Genomic DNA, 14,290 nt, shown 5'->3' with positions numbered 1-14,290 from the left:
TCGCTACCTGCAGCGATATACTGAGGGCTCTGCTCTGAGTCTGCCCTCCCAAAATGATCAGCTGTCCCCTGACAGCGTCTCTGCCTACGCCCTGAAGTGCGTCTACGATTCTAACAAGCTATCGGCCTCAGGCTTTGATGTGGTGATTTCGCTTATGCGCCTGGTGTACAAGTGTCAGAGGTACGTGGGTGTTGCTCTAAAACCTTTAACTAAAGCTGATAATGATTTTGTGCAAGTATGGTCTACGCCGACTCGTCGGGTAAGACCAACCTGACGAGCCTCTGGCGCCAACACGTGGAGGGAAAGGACGAGGCTTCTCCCCAGCTACGTACGTTCCAAGACTGGTACAAAATAGGCAGCAAGTACGCTCGAGTGGCGGCTGGAGGTAGGCGTCCTGCTGCCGGCCTGTTTCGAATCTTGAAACGTGCTAACGACTTACGTCCTACGTAGGGACCATATATGTTTTGCTGCTGGTGGTGCTGCAGAGGGCAAGATCCCAGCTGGGCAGCAACGATACCACGCTATCCACAGATGTTGGGAACTTGTTGCGTTGGCCTCAAGGTAAGCGTCCTTTTAGATGAGAGATATTGAAAGCTAAGGCTAAGCTTACTTTCAGGGGCCGCCAGTAAAGACGTCAAGAAGATCCTACCCGTAGTGGAAACCCTAGCACGGTGCCATCCCTTGAGCTTTGGCCAGCTCTTCCAGCTCTCAGCCCTGCAGGAAATGGGCATATCGCCAGAAACCCCCTGCAGCAACGTGGCCGCCTCTGACCATTTCTTCGAAGGCCTCACCTACAAGTACGTAACTTCTTGTCATTTAGCTTATACTCTTTCTAAACAAAAGTGAAGCTCTTTCGCCCTAGCGCCCAGGAATCACGAAGTCTGGCAAACGTTGTGCCCCCTGCTGGGTTACGTATGTATTCCGGCAGCTAGTCCGCCTCTCTCTCAGAGAGAGGAATCTCCTCTGACCCCGTTGCCTGAAACACCGTTACCTGAGCCTCTTTCTCCTGGCTCTGTACGCGTCGTTAACCTGTCCGTTCCCTACGCCCTGGACCTACTGGACAACTGTCGTTTCCCCGCCCCTAGAGATAGGGCTGAAAATGACGTTTGGACTGAGCAAGCTCGTAACGGCGCTTCGGCTGCAATAAGCCCTGCTAACCTCAGCTTGCTTGAGCATCAGGTAAGTTTTCATATTGCTCCTAATCGTTGTACTAACCCTTACCTTGTTATATTTAGCTCAGTAAGATGTATCAACACGGTCGTAGGACCTCAGCAAACACATTTGTAAGGGTCCCTTTGCACGAGGTTGAGTACGTAATATTATTCACTCTTCCAGCGGTTGAATACGTCTGTCTAACTACTTTTCAGGGACGTGCTCATGCTCAGAGGTGAGAACGGGGACCTCATAGCTGGCATTTGCACCTCCATGTCTCAGGACATGAGGGAAAGCTTGGCCTCCCGCCTTAGCGCCAGTTTCGAAAGTGATCCCTTGATCCATCGTACTACCTCCACAGACCCAGCGGACGTAACTTTCCAAACACTGCACTTTTCTTGGTACAACAGGCACTGTACTCAGGTGAGCACTATACTTGATTTCTGCTTACTAGACATTTAACCTAATATCTACAGGGTCATACAGCGCCGCAAGACGTACCTCCGCGCATGATGAAACGCTCCGGTGGGCAACGCACTAATCACTGGCAGATGCTCCCGTACCCATCTAAGGACATGGTTGAGAACCAAGGGATATACAACAACATCAAGTGTTTACTTGACGAAGTTTTCGCGTTTGTGGATGCCAAGGTACGAGCTTGCCCTTCGTCACGGTCCTCCATCCTCTAAGTAAGCTAGCAATAGGTTCGAGCCATGTTGCCTAACGAATACCATCACCTAGAAGCTACGGCTTCTACCCTTCCCGACAACAACACTTCTGCCGTGCACCCTTTCTTGGGCCTGGTCATAAACCTCAACGTCGTCACCAACGCTCACAGGGACAGCAAGGACGATACAATATGTCTTGTTTTGGCTGTCGGTGACTTTGAAGGTGGAGAGCTGTGTCTCTATGAGCCTGGTCTGGTTTTTCCTTTTAGTGGTGGTGATTTCATCGTTTTTCCCTCTTGCAGAATAACACACTACAACCTGCACTACGTAGGACGTAGGGCGTCCATAGTTCTACATACGGATCGTGAAATGGCAAAATGGGAGGGTGATCGCAACGGATGGGGTTCTAACGAGTACTTCTCTTAGCTACCTTACAAGTACTTCTCTTAGCTACCTACCTCTATCTAGTGCTTTGCGTTTCCCTGAACCCACGTACCGACCCCTACAGTCTGCGGGTACTCGCAGCGCCCGCAACTGCCAAAAGAGGCAACTCCGCCAGCGCCCAAACGAGTCGATCACAGGATTGCCACACCTCCTCCCTCTTTCTTCGCCCTCCGCCCAGCAACAAGGGAGGATCGACTCTGGCGAGCAACCACGCGCCCGCCCTCTGAGCGACGGCGAGCTCGACGTGTCGACGCGCCTGTCAAGGCCCCGCCAACGCCGCGGACCACCGACGCGCAGCGCGTGCAGCGTGTCTGCAAGTCCGACGAGCGCAGACAAGGCCCAGCAAGACCAGCAGACGAACGTCCAGGCTGCATCGGTGCGCGCAGGAGATCACAAGGAGGGCCGCTCGTCTATCGCGGGGACGAGCAGGTGCGAAGGATTGCAGGAGGTACCAGACACCAGGCACAAGAGGTGAGGGCAGATGCGTCATACGCAGCAACGCGCCAGCGCGACGCGCACGACGACCGCGAGCACGCAAGGCCAATGCCCTGCGTGTAGGCACGGCCGACGAACAAGCGGCGGGTGGACGAGCAGGCGGGTGAGCGGGCGCACGGACGGACGGGCGGGCGCACGAGCGAGAGCTCGCTGATAGGTGAGCAGGAGAGCGGGGAGACGGGCTGGCAGGCGGATGAGCAGACGAGCGAGAGGACGAGCCAGCGGGCGCGCAGACGGACGACAACACGCACACGCAGGCCGGAGATCGGGCAGGGGGCGTGGAGGCCTGGTGGGAGAGCAGACAGGCGACCGCTGACCACACACGTTGATTGCGGACGACTGTTGCATGCCTGCGCCGCACCGCGCCCGCGGGTGGGTGGATGGACGAGAGCGCGGGCAGATAGGCACCGGACACGACGGGTGGACCGCGGGCACGACGCACGGCGACCACGAGCGCGCTGGGCAACTGCCCAGCCCGCAGACACAGCCGACGAACGCACGCTCAAGCGAACGGGCGGGCAGGCGACCGAGCCGCGACCGAGCAGACGCATAGGTCACGCCCTCGTCCACGACCGCCTCGTCCCCGCCGTCTGCGCGCACAGCGATACCCTGTCTGTCGTCCACAGTCAGCGCAGCACCATGTCCCAGTTCTCTCTGCCATACCGTCCCCTCCTATCCCTGGTGCAATCTCTTCTACCGCCAGGTCCGTGTCTCCCTCCGCGCCGGCACCCGCCCTTGACATCGTTTTCATACAGATCGTACACACCCACGTGTCGCTCCTCGCCAACGTGTCCGCCAACGCGCCAGAGGCCCCCGTCGGTGTCAACCCACAGTGCGGTATCCTCCGCGTCGGCGCCGACGGTTCCATCGGCAACGTCGCCAACATCGTCGTCTGCGCAGTCAGCATCCTCTTCACCCTCTTCTTGATCGTATGGACGAGTAGGAGAAGGGCCGCTGTCGGTGAGTCTCTCTCTTTGCTCTCCCTGTGGGTCCCTGTGCTTTTCTGTGGTCGCCCCGTCTTCGCCGCTCGATGACGCCCTCCCCGCGCTGCTTCCCGAGCCCGTGCTATTCTCGGAGGCGCACATCCTCCGGCCATCTAACCTGCCTTCCGTCCCTCCGCCCGCCTCGCGTGGACGCCCCAAAGCACGACGCCGACCGGTCTTTCGTCCGTCCCACGCTACTCTGCGCCGTCTCGACCTTCTCCTTATCGTTCTCGTGCACACGACGGAGGCCTCTTCACACTTCCCAGTTCTGTTTCACTATCTGGGTCTGTCTCGCGAAGCTCGTCCCTCTCCAAAGCGATGGCCGACACGTCTGCCGTATGCTCGTCTTGCTCTCCATTTCCACGCCGGAATGCCTCTGTCTTGGCACCACCCACTCCACGGTATCGCGACTTACGCCCCTCGCCGACGCCCTATGCTCTCGGCACTGTGCGGGCTCACGAGACCACGGCTCTTCCCTCTCTGCCGGTGTTCGCGGACACCTTGGCATTTCTGGAAGTCGCGTCCCGATGAGAGGGCTCAGCGGACGAGTGGGAGGGCTCACCGGTGAATAGGCAGGAAAGCGCGAAGACGGGCGGGCACGCGGGAAGACGGGCGGGCGGGAGAGGGGGCAGATGGGCAGGCAGACGAGCGGGAGAGCTCGCCGATGGATGGGCAGGAAACCGGGGAAACCGGGCGGGCAAGTGGGCACGAACGGAACAACACGTGGACCAGCACAACACGCACATCGACCGCGAGCGCACTGGGCGAATGCCCAGTACGCAGACACGGCCGATGAACAGCAGGCGGGCAAGTGGAGGACAAGAGAGGGTGGGAGCGCATGCAGACAGCACGTGCAGACGGGACGGGTGCGGATGAAAGCGAGCAGACGAAAACGAGCGGACACTTCCGTCTGCGGGTGAAGCATTGGCATGGACGCGAGGGCGGACGGAGGGCGCATGCGCTATCGTTATGAGCCGGACGACGCCAAGCTGGACCTCTTCAGCCATACGTATGTGCCGAGACCTAACGCTTCGCGGAACACTTTGTGCGGAAGGTACTGGGGTATTGTCTCTTTTCTGATTTGTTTGCTCACGAAGCCCACAGCTTCTGATACGCGCCGTATCAAGAGTACAGTTCGAGAAATGGCAAAGGCACCGCCAATAATCAGGCAATTCCTTGTTGACTAACCGCGGTACGACGATAACCCTCCCTACCTGGTGAGTTGGGCGGTGAAATGCGCTCTTCGCACATCCACTGATCCGTCTTGCTACTCCAGAGATATATCTGCACGGCGATATCTGCACTGGCCTGCACCACTATCTCTACGGTGCCACCAGAGCGTGGTGAGTTCAACGCGACCGACTTACAGACGTACCACAATATGGTCCCTATCGCCGTCGTGTGGTTCGTATGATGGTGTTCGATTACCTCCAGGGTCATCAGGCAACATGCAGCGCAGAACACATGCCTCAGTCTTGCACTCCTCGTATTCATGGGCTGAGTGTCTGCCCCAGTTCTGCACTTTTCCCAGTGGTGGTCATGCACCCTTGCTCATGTCCTGGTTCTGCATCCTTCGCGCCATGTGTAGCTCATGAGCTGTACTGTAGCAGAAAATATATATATTGTGTTTCTGTACTGGTATCGCTCTCCTATTAAGGAAGCTGCCTACCGGCGAACTAGCGCTGACCAGCAGCTTCTTGAACTAGACGGCGAACAGCATGTGAGAACAGCCGTACCGCCTTCCGCCTTCCGCCTTCCGTTCCCACAAGCCTTGGAGAGTTGTTGGTATTATCTCTTCCTGCCCTTGTTCTCTACGTTCGCCATGTCTTCTGCTCACCAGACCCGCTCCAAGGATGCCAATACTGTGCGGCCCAAGACCGCCAAGGCCGGAAGAAAACCACAGCCCAAGGGGGTGAAGGGCAATAAGGTGACAATGGACGAGGATGATGATGAGCTCACATTGTCTTCAGCGGAGAAGAAACAACTGGAGAAACTAACTTCCAAGAAGCGTCGCATTGAGCAACAACAGGCTGCAGCGCTAAGGTCAGGTACGTATTTTATTCAATATATACAAGGAATAAGCTCAAATCTTAGCACACGTACTACAGGCAGACGCAAACGGAGCGCAGAAATGGTCATGGAAGAAGCGTCTGAGGATGAAGATGAGGGATTGCTTCAGCAACGCCAAAGCAAGAAGTCCAAGAAAGCACAAGACATAGACGCTATCACAGCGGATAGTGGTGACGGCGATGGTGACAGTGTGCAGGGAGGCATGGAGGTTGAAGAACAACGTGGATCTGACGATGCACAGGAGGAAGAGGATGAGGATGCAGGCAAGGAGAAAAGTCGACGTAAGCAGCGTACGTGTGCCCTTCACATCGCAGAACGTCCAACATTGAACGCTTACCACCTGTCATGGATTGCAAGCCAAGCCTAGGCCGGCTTACAAGGGCACGCAGGTCGAGGATAACGTTGAGGAGAATGAGGAGGACAAACTAGAGGAGGGGGAGCGTGAGCTTGCAAGGAGTCTCCGTGAGTGCAACCTTAACACCTGGACTGTATCGCTGCATACGCTTGTACATATGCAGGAGCCCCTCTGTCGAAGAAGAAGACGCCAGCCTCCCCTAGCAAGGACAAGGGCAAGGCGACGAGTACGAAGAGTTCAGCAGGCGATAAGTCTTCCCAGGGGCGTACGAAACCTGGACGTCAAGTCATGGAGTCAGTGACTATCATAAAGACTCGTGGCGGCAAGGTAAGCGTTTCATACGGCACGTCCTGACCACATACCTCACAAGGGGGTTCCTAGACTGTTGGCAAGGGGAAGGAGCCTGTGCAGCGAGGGAAGGAGCCTGTGCAGCGAGGGTCCAGGTCCTCCAAGGCGGACAAGCCAAAGCCCTCGTGGTACGAACCACTGTCAGCATCGTCAGGGTCGGAATATGGAGGCGAAGATGGCGGTAGTGAATCGAAAGAGGATGAGCGTGAGGTTGATATCGATAGTGATGACGACGTCGTGGTAAGTCCCTCTGTCAATGCTTACTTGAACATGCCATGACCATTATGATGGGTACGCCAGTTGGTAGACAAGCAGAGCAGTGCGAGCAAGAAGGGCAAAGTAGGGCGTGTCATTTCATTGAGCAAGGAGAAGGGGAAGCGCAACCGCAACCGCTCCCTCGTCATGGCCCTGCCTGACGCTGTTACCCCAATCAGAAACCTAGGGACTGCGTACCTCAAGCTCCACATCGCCCTGGAGATGGCCTGGGTGAAGTACACCAGCAGCAGCCACAGCCTACTGATCGACAAGCACGAGATCCTCGAGAAGATCATGCAAGACGTTCGCCAGCATCGTGATCGTGCTGGACGCTGCCCTTCGGAGCTCAGGGCAGCGTTCAAAGAGCTGGGGGAAGCTGAGGATGCCGATGACCTCAGGAAGAAGCTCTCCGACGTCGTGAGTCAATTGTCTACATTATATCGTTATAATTGTGAACTCTAACCACCACGTCTTGTACAGGTGTGGCAGGGAGCGTCACAGATGAGAAACGACCTCAAGAAGAAGGCGAAGCAGGTCGTGGACGAGGCGTATGGCTTGGCTGGCTTGAAGGCCAAACGCAAGCAAGCCCTTGCCGTGTGGCTGTGCACTAGTCGTCGCCAGGCTCTGAAGGACGGTGGAAGCGTTAACGTACCCAATTTCATCTTCCCTGTTGTAGAGCTGGTGTGGGTCGACAACAAGAATGTCCTCGACGAGAAGGTGCGCTTTTTGAATGATCGACGTTAGCAGCTGATGCTTGAAGTTGATATCAGAGATCGGTCTTGAACCTGAGGAAGCCGTTCCAACATCCAGCAGTATCCAAACTCATCTACACGTTCTGGTTCGCTGGGGCTGGACACTCGGAGCTCAGAGCGCCTCGAGGGAAGTTCAGCCAAGTCCCTGATAATCTCATTGCCTTAGTCTGTAACACGGTAAGTGCCTATTGACCTTTGAGCGTTCTGAGTCACTCATACGTTTTCGCAAACAGTTGGAGGCTGCCCTCAAGGACAATTTGGAGGCCAACAACGCTCTTGACCAACAGTTCTCCAACAAGATTTACGCGCCGAAGTAAGTATATAGAATCAACGCATTGGCGTCACTGATAACACTGTTGATTTATAGGTGGGACGACCACATGAGACTGCTCAACGAGATCTCAACGTTGAACGCTGACGGCTACCGCAGCATTAAGGACAGGATCTGGAGTAGAGTCAGGCAAGTAACAACTCTTCAAGTTCCAAAGGCAATACTAACCACACGTTGCAGCTCCAAGATCAAAGAGGACGAGAACGTGATAGGTGGCACTGGAGAGGATGACGATGACGCCCCACAGAACCTCATCCCTTTCGACGACCTTGCCGTCAGTGGCACTAACACGGTGTCCGATAGCTCAGACGCAGAACAAGACCAGCTAAAGGATGAAGGTGGAGATCATGCTGGCAGCTCAGCCCAGCAAAATGAGGCGTCTTCTTCAAGAAAGACAGGTGAGCTATTAGGGCGTTACAAACGCTAGTAGAACTAATATGATTTTTTCTGTTTCAGGCGACCCACCGGCTGTCACTGTGATGCAGGCAACAACTGAGCCTGAGTCTCCAGTAGCTAGTGGAAGCGGCCAGGGCGAGCACGGTGCGCACGCCTGAGCATAACGGGGAGTCTTCCAAAGGTGAGCGACTTAACTCTGTAAGCGTAACCAAGACATGTTTTCTAACATCAATCATTCACAGTTGATCTCTAGTGTTTGTACGACGACTCGTGGAAACTGCCTCCTTTCGCCGTTGTATACGTATATTGTCCGATACCCTGTACCTATCTATCTGTGCTGTAACGAAGTGAATACAACCTATAAGTGCACCAACAAATGGCATGATAAGCTTGAATGATAACATACAAAGTGCAATAAGGGTCAGTTAGCAGCTTGCCTTGGCACACTTAAAGAGCTTGAATAGGCCACAACCAAGGACATCATTGGGCCCTTGACAAGTGCCGGGCGTGCCTTAGGCTACTTTTTATGTGGATATCAAGGGAAGGACCTGTCTTTGTGCACATGTATGTCTCATTGCACTCACCAAGGCACAATTGCCTTAAAAAGCCTTGCCAAGGCACCTAGATTTTTCCTGATGCTTGCTGAGGACGATGGAGAGAGAGAGAGCGCTGCAGAGATGCGTTGAGTAATGCATTGAGTAAGAGAGTTTCGGTGAGCGATGTGACGCGATACCTGCTTACCTTCTAGTTCTCCCTCCCAGATTCCCTGGCTCGGAATGGCAGGGAGATCCTTAGCGGGTACCCTGTAATGGTAAGGGTCAATGACGTGTCCGTCGTCTGAACCGGGGTCGGCGACGATGTGAGGACCGCGCCCGTGAACGTAACGTATGGTGGACATGAGGAGGGGGATATGGTTTGGTGCCTGAGCCTGAGGTATATCGAAAAGAAAGAATCACTCATCGCATAAGATTCTTGAGGGCCAAGTGACCGCCACCGGCGCCACTGGAAGCCAGCCACCAAGGCCTAGGGGCCCCCGGCTGCTGTAGAATGCGGGCACATGGAGGGAAACAGCGGCACTCACAACTTATCGTCCAATGACGATCTATCGAATCCGGCCTGCAACAATCAGGACTCGCGTGATTGGGACAGCACAAGGCGGCCTAATCGTCCTTCTTCACTCAAGAAGTTCAAAGTTCGACGGCGGTGTGAAAGCCCCCCCTATAGCCCAATCAAAACTCATACCTTACAGAGTCGACGGCACTCCGCACAACGTTTACTGCACATCGCTGCCCGCATCCCGTATACCGCCATTAAACACTTCGCCGTGTTCAGGCTGGCAATTGGGCCGATAGTTTCCTTATTCGGATGAGTGCGGTGACACCGCACTCATCCGAATAAGGAATTTGAAGGGCACCTCAGACCTGACAAGACGCAACATAGGTACTCACAAAAATCATTGCTAGTCGTAGGTAACACAATCTTCAAACCGTTCAATGCACTCACCTTTACTACAACCTCCAAGAGCAGAACTCAGGTAGGGCCTTTGGCAGAAGTGCGGTGGCGAATAAGAGATCGCGTATGGTCTCTACCAAGCGTCTGTATCAATGTGTAAACAAAAGGTGAGCGATGTAAGGGCGTGACGAACCAGAAGGTAAACTCTTGAATACGAATTATCCGGTGAGACAGAGGCACTGGTCGGTACAGATGTAAGACAAGACTTGGGTAGCCAAATCGTGCTTGAAGGCAAGCACACCTGGCCCTGGCGCAAGACGTAAGAAAGGCACCCTGGCGTTTAAACGCCGCAGGGTGCTTGCGAATTACGGCACCGTTCTGAACGCAAAAACTCACCGTCATCACCAGGCCAGAGCCTCAGCGTTCTGCGCAAATAGGTGAGTGTATTTATCCGCGGAATTCTGGTTTTTGGAGGCGGATTCACCTTGCACGTAGAAGCTTACTAGGAAGAGTAGAACATGCCGAAGAGATCGCGCGGTTTGGCGAATCTGTTCGCACAGACCTGCGAGGCGTGTTATGGCTACTTTGACACCACGCAAGGCCTAATGGCTCACCAGTCAACCAGCCGCCAATGCCGCTGGTACAAGAAAGGAAAGCTGAGGGAAATCTTCGTGGATTCTGAGGACTCTAGCAGCGAGGATGAAGCGGTGGTGGATGCAAAGAAGAAACGCGGTGCAAAAGGGAAGGCGCGTGCTGATTGTAGGTGAGTACATACCTAACTTTGCCTTATAGAAGTGTCGCTGACCTTTTGAGAGGCATACGCGCTCACCTACTCCTGCAGCAAGCACGTCTAGTGGTATAGCTCAGGACGGCGCACGAACGGACGAGACCGCCGGACCGTCATTTGTTCGCTCCCACACAGCGTTCGAGCGAGAAGATCGGGACGAGGACGAGGAAGAGGACGAGGAAGAGGGCGAATACGAGGACGAGGACGAAGCGCAAGACCTCATCTTCGTGCCTACCGCCGGGCCGAGTCGCGCTGCAAGAACAGCAGAGTCCTCGTCAGCACCAGCGCGACGCACAGCCATTGCGTTGGATGACGAGGACGACACTCGAGTTGAGGTTGTAGACGAGAAGGCAGGGAGGGTAACTGGAGAGAGAGAGACCGTTCAAGAAGCTTGGCGCCGTCATCTCGCAAAGAGGAAAGAGAACCAGACGCAAAGAGACACAGGTGAGTACAGAAAGAGATTGAGCTGCCGTATAAATACTGATTTGCTTACCTTAGACGAAGACGAGTCTCCTAGACCATTATGGGAGCCGTTCGAATCCGAAACGGACTGGGAAATCGCCTCCTGGTGTATCAAAGAGGGTATCAGTCAAGGTGCGGTGGATAGGTTTCTCAAAATACCTAAGGTGTGTGCGTTTGTGGGCTCAACTTGAAGAGTCTGACAAAATATACAGGTCAAGGAGAAGCTAGGGCTCTCGTATCATAACACAAGAGCACTCTTGCAAAAGGTTGACTCCCTACCGGAGCGTGCGCGGTGGAAGGAACGTTGGCTTTCGTTCAAGGATCGACCTGGCGAACGCCACCTTCTGCAATTTCGCTGCATTATTGAAGCCATCAAGGCTTTGCTGGGCAATCCGGCTCATGCCGACCACATCGTCTATCGACCGAGCTGGATGTTCTCGGACGAGACGAAGAAGAACCGCATCTATTCAGAGATGTGGACCGGGAAGTGGTGGCACGCCGTACAGGTGAGTATTGTATTGATTACTCAAAGACTATGACTAACGTTGCCTTGGGCGCAGAGTCTCCTACCTACTGGCGCAGCGTTGGCCCCGGTCATCATCTCGACGGATAAGACTCAGCTCACACAGTTCTCAGGCAACAAATCGGCTTACCCGGTGTATATGACCCTAGGCAACATCCCGAAGGCTCTGCGACGTAAGCCCTCGGAACACGCATGCGTGCTGATAGGTTACTTGTCTGTAGACAAGGTGGACGCAACTGGGCTCACCGATCGCAAGCATCGCGCTCTGGTCCAGCAGCTGTTCCACTCATCTGTCAAGATGATTCTTAAGCCTCTGATCGAGGCTGGGAAAACAGGGATTGACGTTACCGGGGGCGATGGAAAGGTTCGCCGCGTTCACCCCGTTCTCGCGTCGTACGTAGCAGACTATCCCGAGCAATGCTTGGTGACTTGCGCCAAGTACGGTACGTGCAGCATTTGTCAGTGTCCCGAGTCCGGTCTTGGGGAAGACGCACCGAGAACTCCACGTCGCCAGATATGGACGCTTGACGTGTTACGCAAGGCGAAGGCGAAAGGAACGAAGGGCTCGGCACCGTTCTTCAACGCGTGCAAAGAGTTTAACGTCTCTGGCTACGTCCTCGAGCCCTTCTGGAAAGACCTACCCTATACCGACATCCATATGTGCATCACCCCCGACGTCCTCCACCAGCTCTACCAGGGCGTCTTCAAGCACATCGTCGAATGGTGCGGCGACTTATGGACGAGAAGGAGCTCGACGCCCGTATCCGATGTCTTCCGCCCGCGTACGGAACTCGACATTTCAAGAACGGGATTTCCTCGCTCTCGCAGGTGTCCGGCAGCGAGCGCAAAGACATGGCCCGCATTCTTCTGGGGTGTCTCGTAGGTCGGGTCCCTAGCGCTGTCATCCACACCTTCCGCGCGCTCCTCGATTTCATCTACTTAGCGCAGTATCCGACGCACGACGAGACGACCCTGTCGTACATGGACAACGCGTTGAAGACCTACCACAAGCACAAATCCATCTTGAAGACCCTCGGCATCCGTGAGCACCTCGACATCCCCAAATTCCATTCCCTACACCATTACATCGACTCTATTCGTAATCTAGGAACTACTGACAACTATAATACCGAGATGTTCGAACGCTTGCACATCGACTGCGCAAAAAAAGCGTGGCGAGCATCCAATCATCGCGACGCACGACCGCAAATGGTCAAGTGGTTGGATCGCCAGGAAAAAATCGCGATGTTCGAGACGCTTCGCCAGAGGCTTCGAGAGGACTCCTGCAACACCGACGACTCTCGCGTCCCTCCAGAACCCCACCCTCACCGTCCCAGAACTGGGCTCATGATGCCCAAGCATCCGTCCGTCGTCCAGCAACCAATTCTGTCCATCGTGGACAGACATCGTGCTCGCGGATTCACCAAAGCGCTCAATCAATACGTGTACTCACTCAAACTCGGCCGTCGACTTACTCCTACGGAGCTGGACAAGGCAAGCTCGTACCTACCCTTCTCACGTCTAGACGTCTACCATACCTTCAAGTTCACTACAATTCCACTTACCGACGCTCAGCCCGAACGCGACGCTGTCAAAGCCAAACCGGCTTGCGGTACCGACGCAGCGCGATTTGACACTGTGGTGGTGTTACAGGGCGATGAAGCGGAGGCAACAGGACTCCAAGGTGAGTTCACAATATCAGATCATGCTTACGTTTCATGCTTACATGCTGCGAAAACTCTAGGTACTAGGATAGGGAGGGTGAAGGTGATTTTCCGCCTCCCTTCGAAGATTCGCCAGCATGGGACGATGGCTGAGATGGAGGCACCTGAGGAATGGGCCAATGAAGGTCCATTGGCCTACGTCGAGTGGTTCGCCAAGCTCCCTGCCTCAGCGGACCCAATACACATGATGTACGACGTGCAGAAGATGCCGCTGAGAGCGGACGGGACTTCAGCGGGGGAGATCGTGCCGTTGAGAACTATTCGTCAGTCTTGTCAACTGATTCCTAAGTTCCCAAAGCCTACATCCGTTGATTTACCTGCACAAGTACCTCAAGACTGGAGCTCGGATACTGTACTTGACAAGGCCAGTAAGTTTCTATTGAACAACTGGAGTAGTAAATACTCGTATCAGACAATATGGTAGCCTTACGAATAATGATTGCGTTGTACACTACAAGATCATTAAGTACTACAACCGTCAAACACTTGGACTACTCATGCATCGGAATACCGGGAAAGCTATATTGAACTCCCGTCCGTTCGTCCGCCCGGTCATTCATCCGCCCGTTCATTCATCCGCCCGTTCATCCGCCGTTCTTTCGTCTGCTCATCTGTCCGTCTACTCATCCGACCGTTTCATGGGCTCGCTCATTTATGTATGCGAGCGTCTGCGACAATCGCCCGCGTCGGAGAGAGCAGGCGCTTAGAACTTCACTCGCGCGCAACCACACTGCACACCGCTCAACCACACTCAACTTACCGCCATCGTACCAATCCACAGCCCGGAACACGAGAAGCTCGAGTACAACCCAGAGCGCAACGTCAATGAGCACAGATGAAGGTCATAGGATGAGGGGCGGGTAGGACGAGGGGAGTGATGAACGAAAGAAAAGCAGAGAGATGAAAACCGAAGGTGAGCGATATATATCTATTAACACCTTTCCTTGCTAGTCACATCGCTCCAGGAAGTTCATACATTGAACGAGCAATGGGCCCGCGGTGCCTACTTGCCACCAGTCTGCAAATGCCCATGTGTACATCCACACAGATGCCCTCTCGTCCTGCCCTCTTGCGCCGCCTGTTTTCCTCGCCG

The 14,290-nt window shown here is 54.6% G+C and overlaps 3 protein-coding genes across 3 annotated transcripts; all 3 read left to right on the top strand.

The window, feature by feature from the left end:
• Nucleotides 1-318: 318 nt before the first annotated feature.
• On the top strand, nucleotides 319-1,988 carry B0H18DRAFT_848227 (uncharacterized protein; the record flags this gene model as incomplete). The annotated part of the gene is made up of 8 exons (XM_048039576.1): nucleotides 319-385; nucleotides 451-561; nucleotides 617-797; nucleotides 849-1,179; nucleotides 1,236-1,309; nucleotides 1,368-1,575; nucleotides 1,629-1,802; nucleotides 1,857-1,988. Coding segments are annotated over 8 exons (1,278 nt in total), but the record flags the coding sequence as incomplete, so codon positions are not given.
• Nucleotides 1,989-5,564: 3,576 nt separating this feature from the next.
• B0H18DRAFT_955404 (uncharacterized protein) lies at nucleotides 5,565-8,407 on the top strand (the record flags this gene model as incomplete). Its single annotated transcript, XM_048042357.1, has 11 exons — nucleotides 5,565-5,790; nucleotides 5,851-6,093; nucleotides 6,170-6,274; nucleotides 6,331-6,494; nucleotides 6,549-6,755; nucleotides 6,816-7,187; nucleotides 7,251-7,487; nucleotides 7,541-7,699; nucleotides 7,756-7,835; nucleotides 7,890-8,251; nucleotides 8,310-8,407. 11 exons carry the CDS (start codon nucleotides 5,565-5,567, stop codon nucleotides 8,405-8,407), a joined length of 2,253 nt encoding a protein of 750 aa, XP_047892530.1.
• Nucleotides 8,408-10,219: 1,812 nt separating this feature from the next.
• Nucleotides 10,220-11,489, top strand: B0H18DRAFT_877763 (uncharacterized protein; the record flags this gene model as incomplete). The annotated part of the gene is made up of 4 exons (XM_048040580.1): nucleotides 10,220-10,411; nucleotides 10,632-10,932; nucleotides 10,987-11,114; nucleotides 11,163-11,489. 4 exons carry the CDS (start codon nucleotides 10,220-10,222, stop codon nucleotides 11,487-11,489), a joined length of 948 nt encoding a protein of 315 aa, XP_047892529.1.
• Between the last annotated feature and the right edge of the window lie 2,801 nt (nucleotides 11,490-14,290).

Source organism: Fomitopsis serialis, assembly GCF_022376445.1.
Source record: "Fomitopsis serialis strain Sig1Antser10 chromosome Unknown B0H18scaffold_40, whole genome shotgun sequence".
Classification (NCBI taxonomy): Eukaryota; Fungi; Basidiomycota; class Agaricomycetes; order Polyporales; family Fomitopsidaceae; genus Fomitopsis; species Fomitopsis serialis.
Note: the sequence above shows the minus strand (reverse complement) of the source record. Positions and strands in the feature narration are given on the sequence as shown.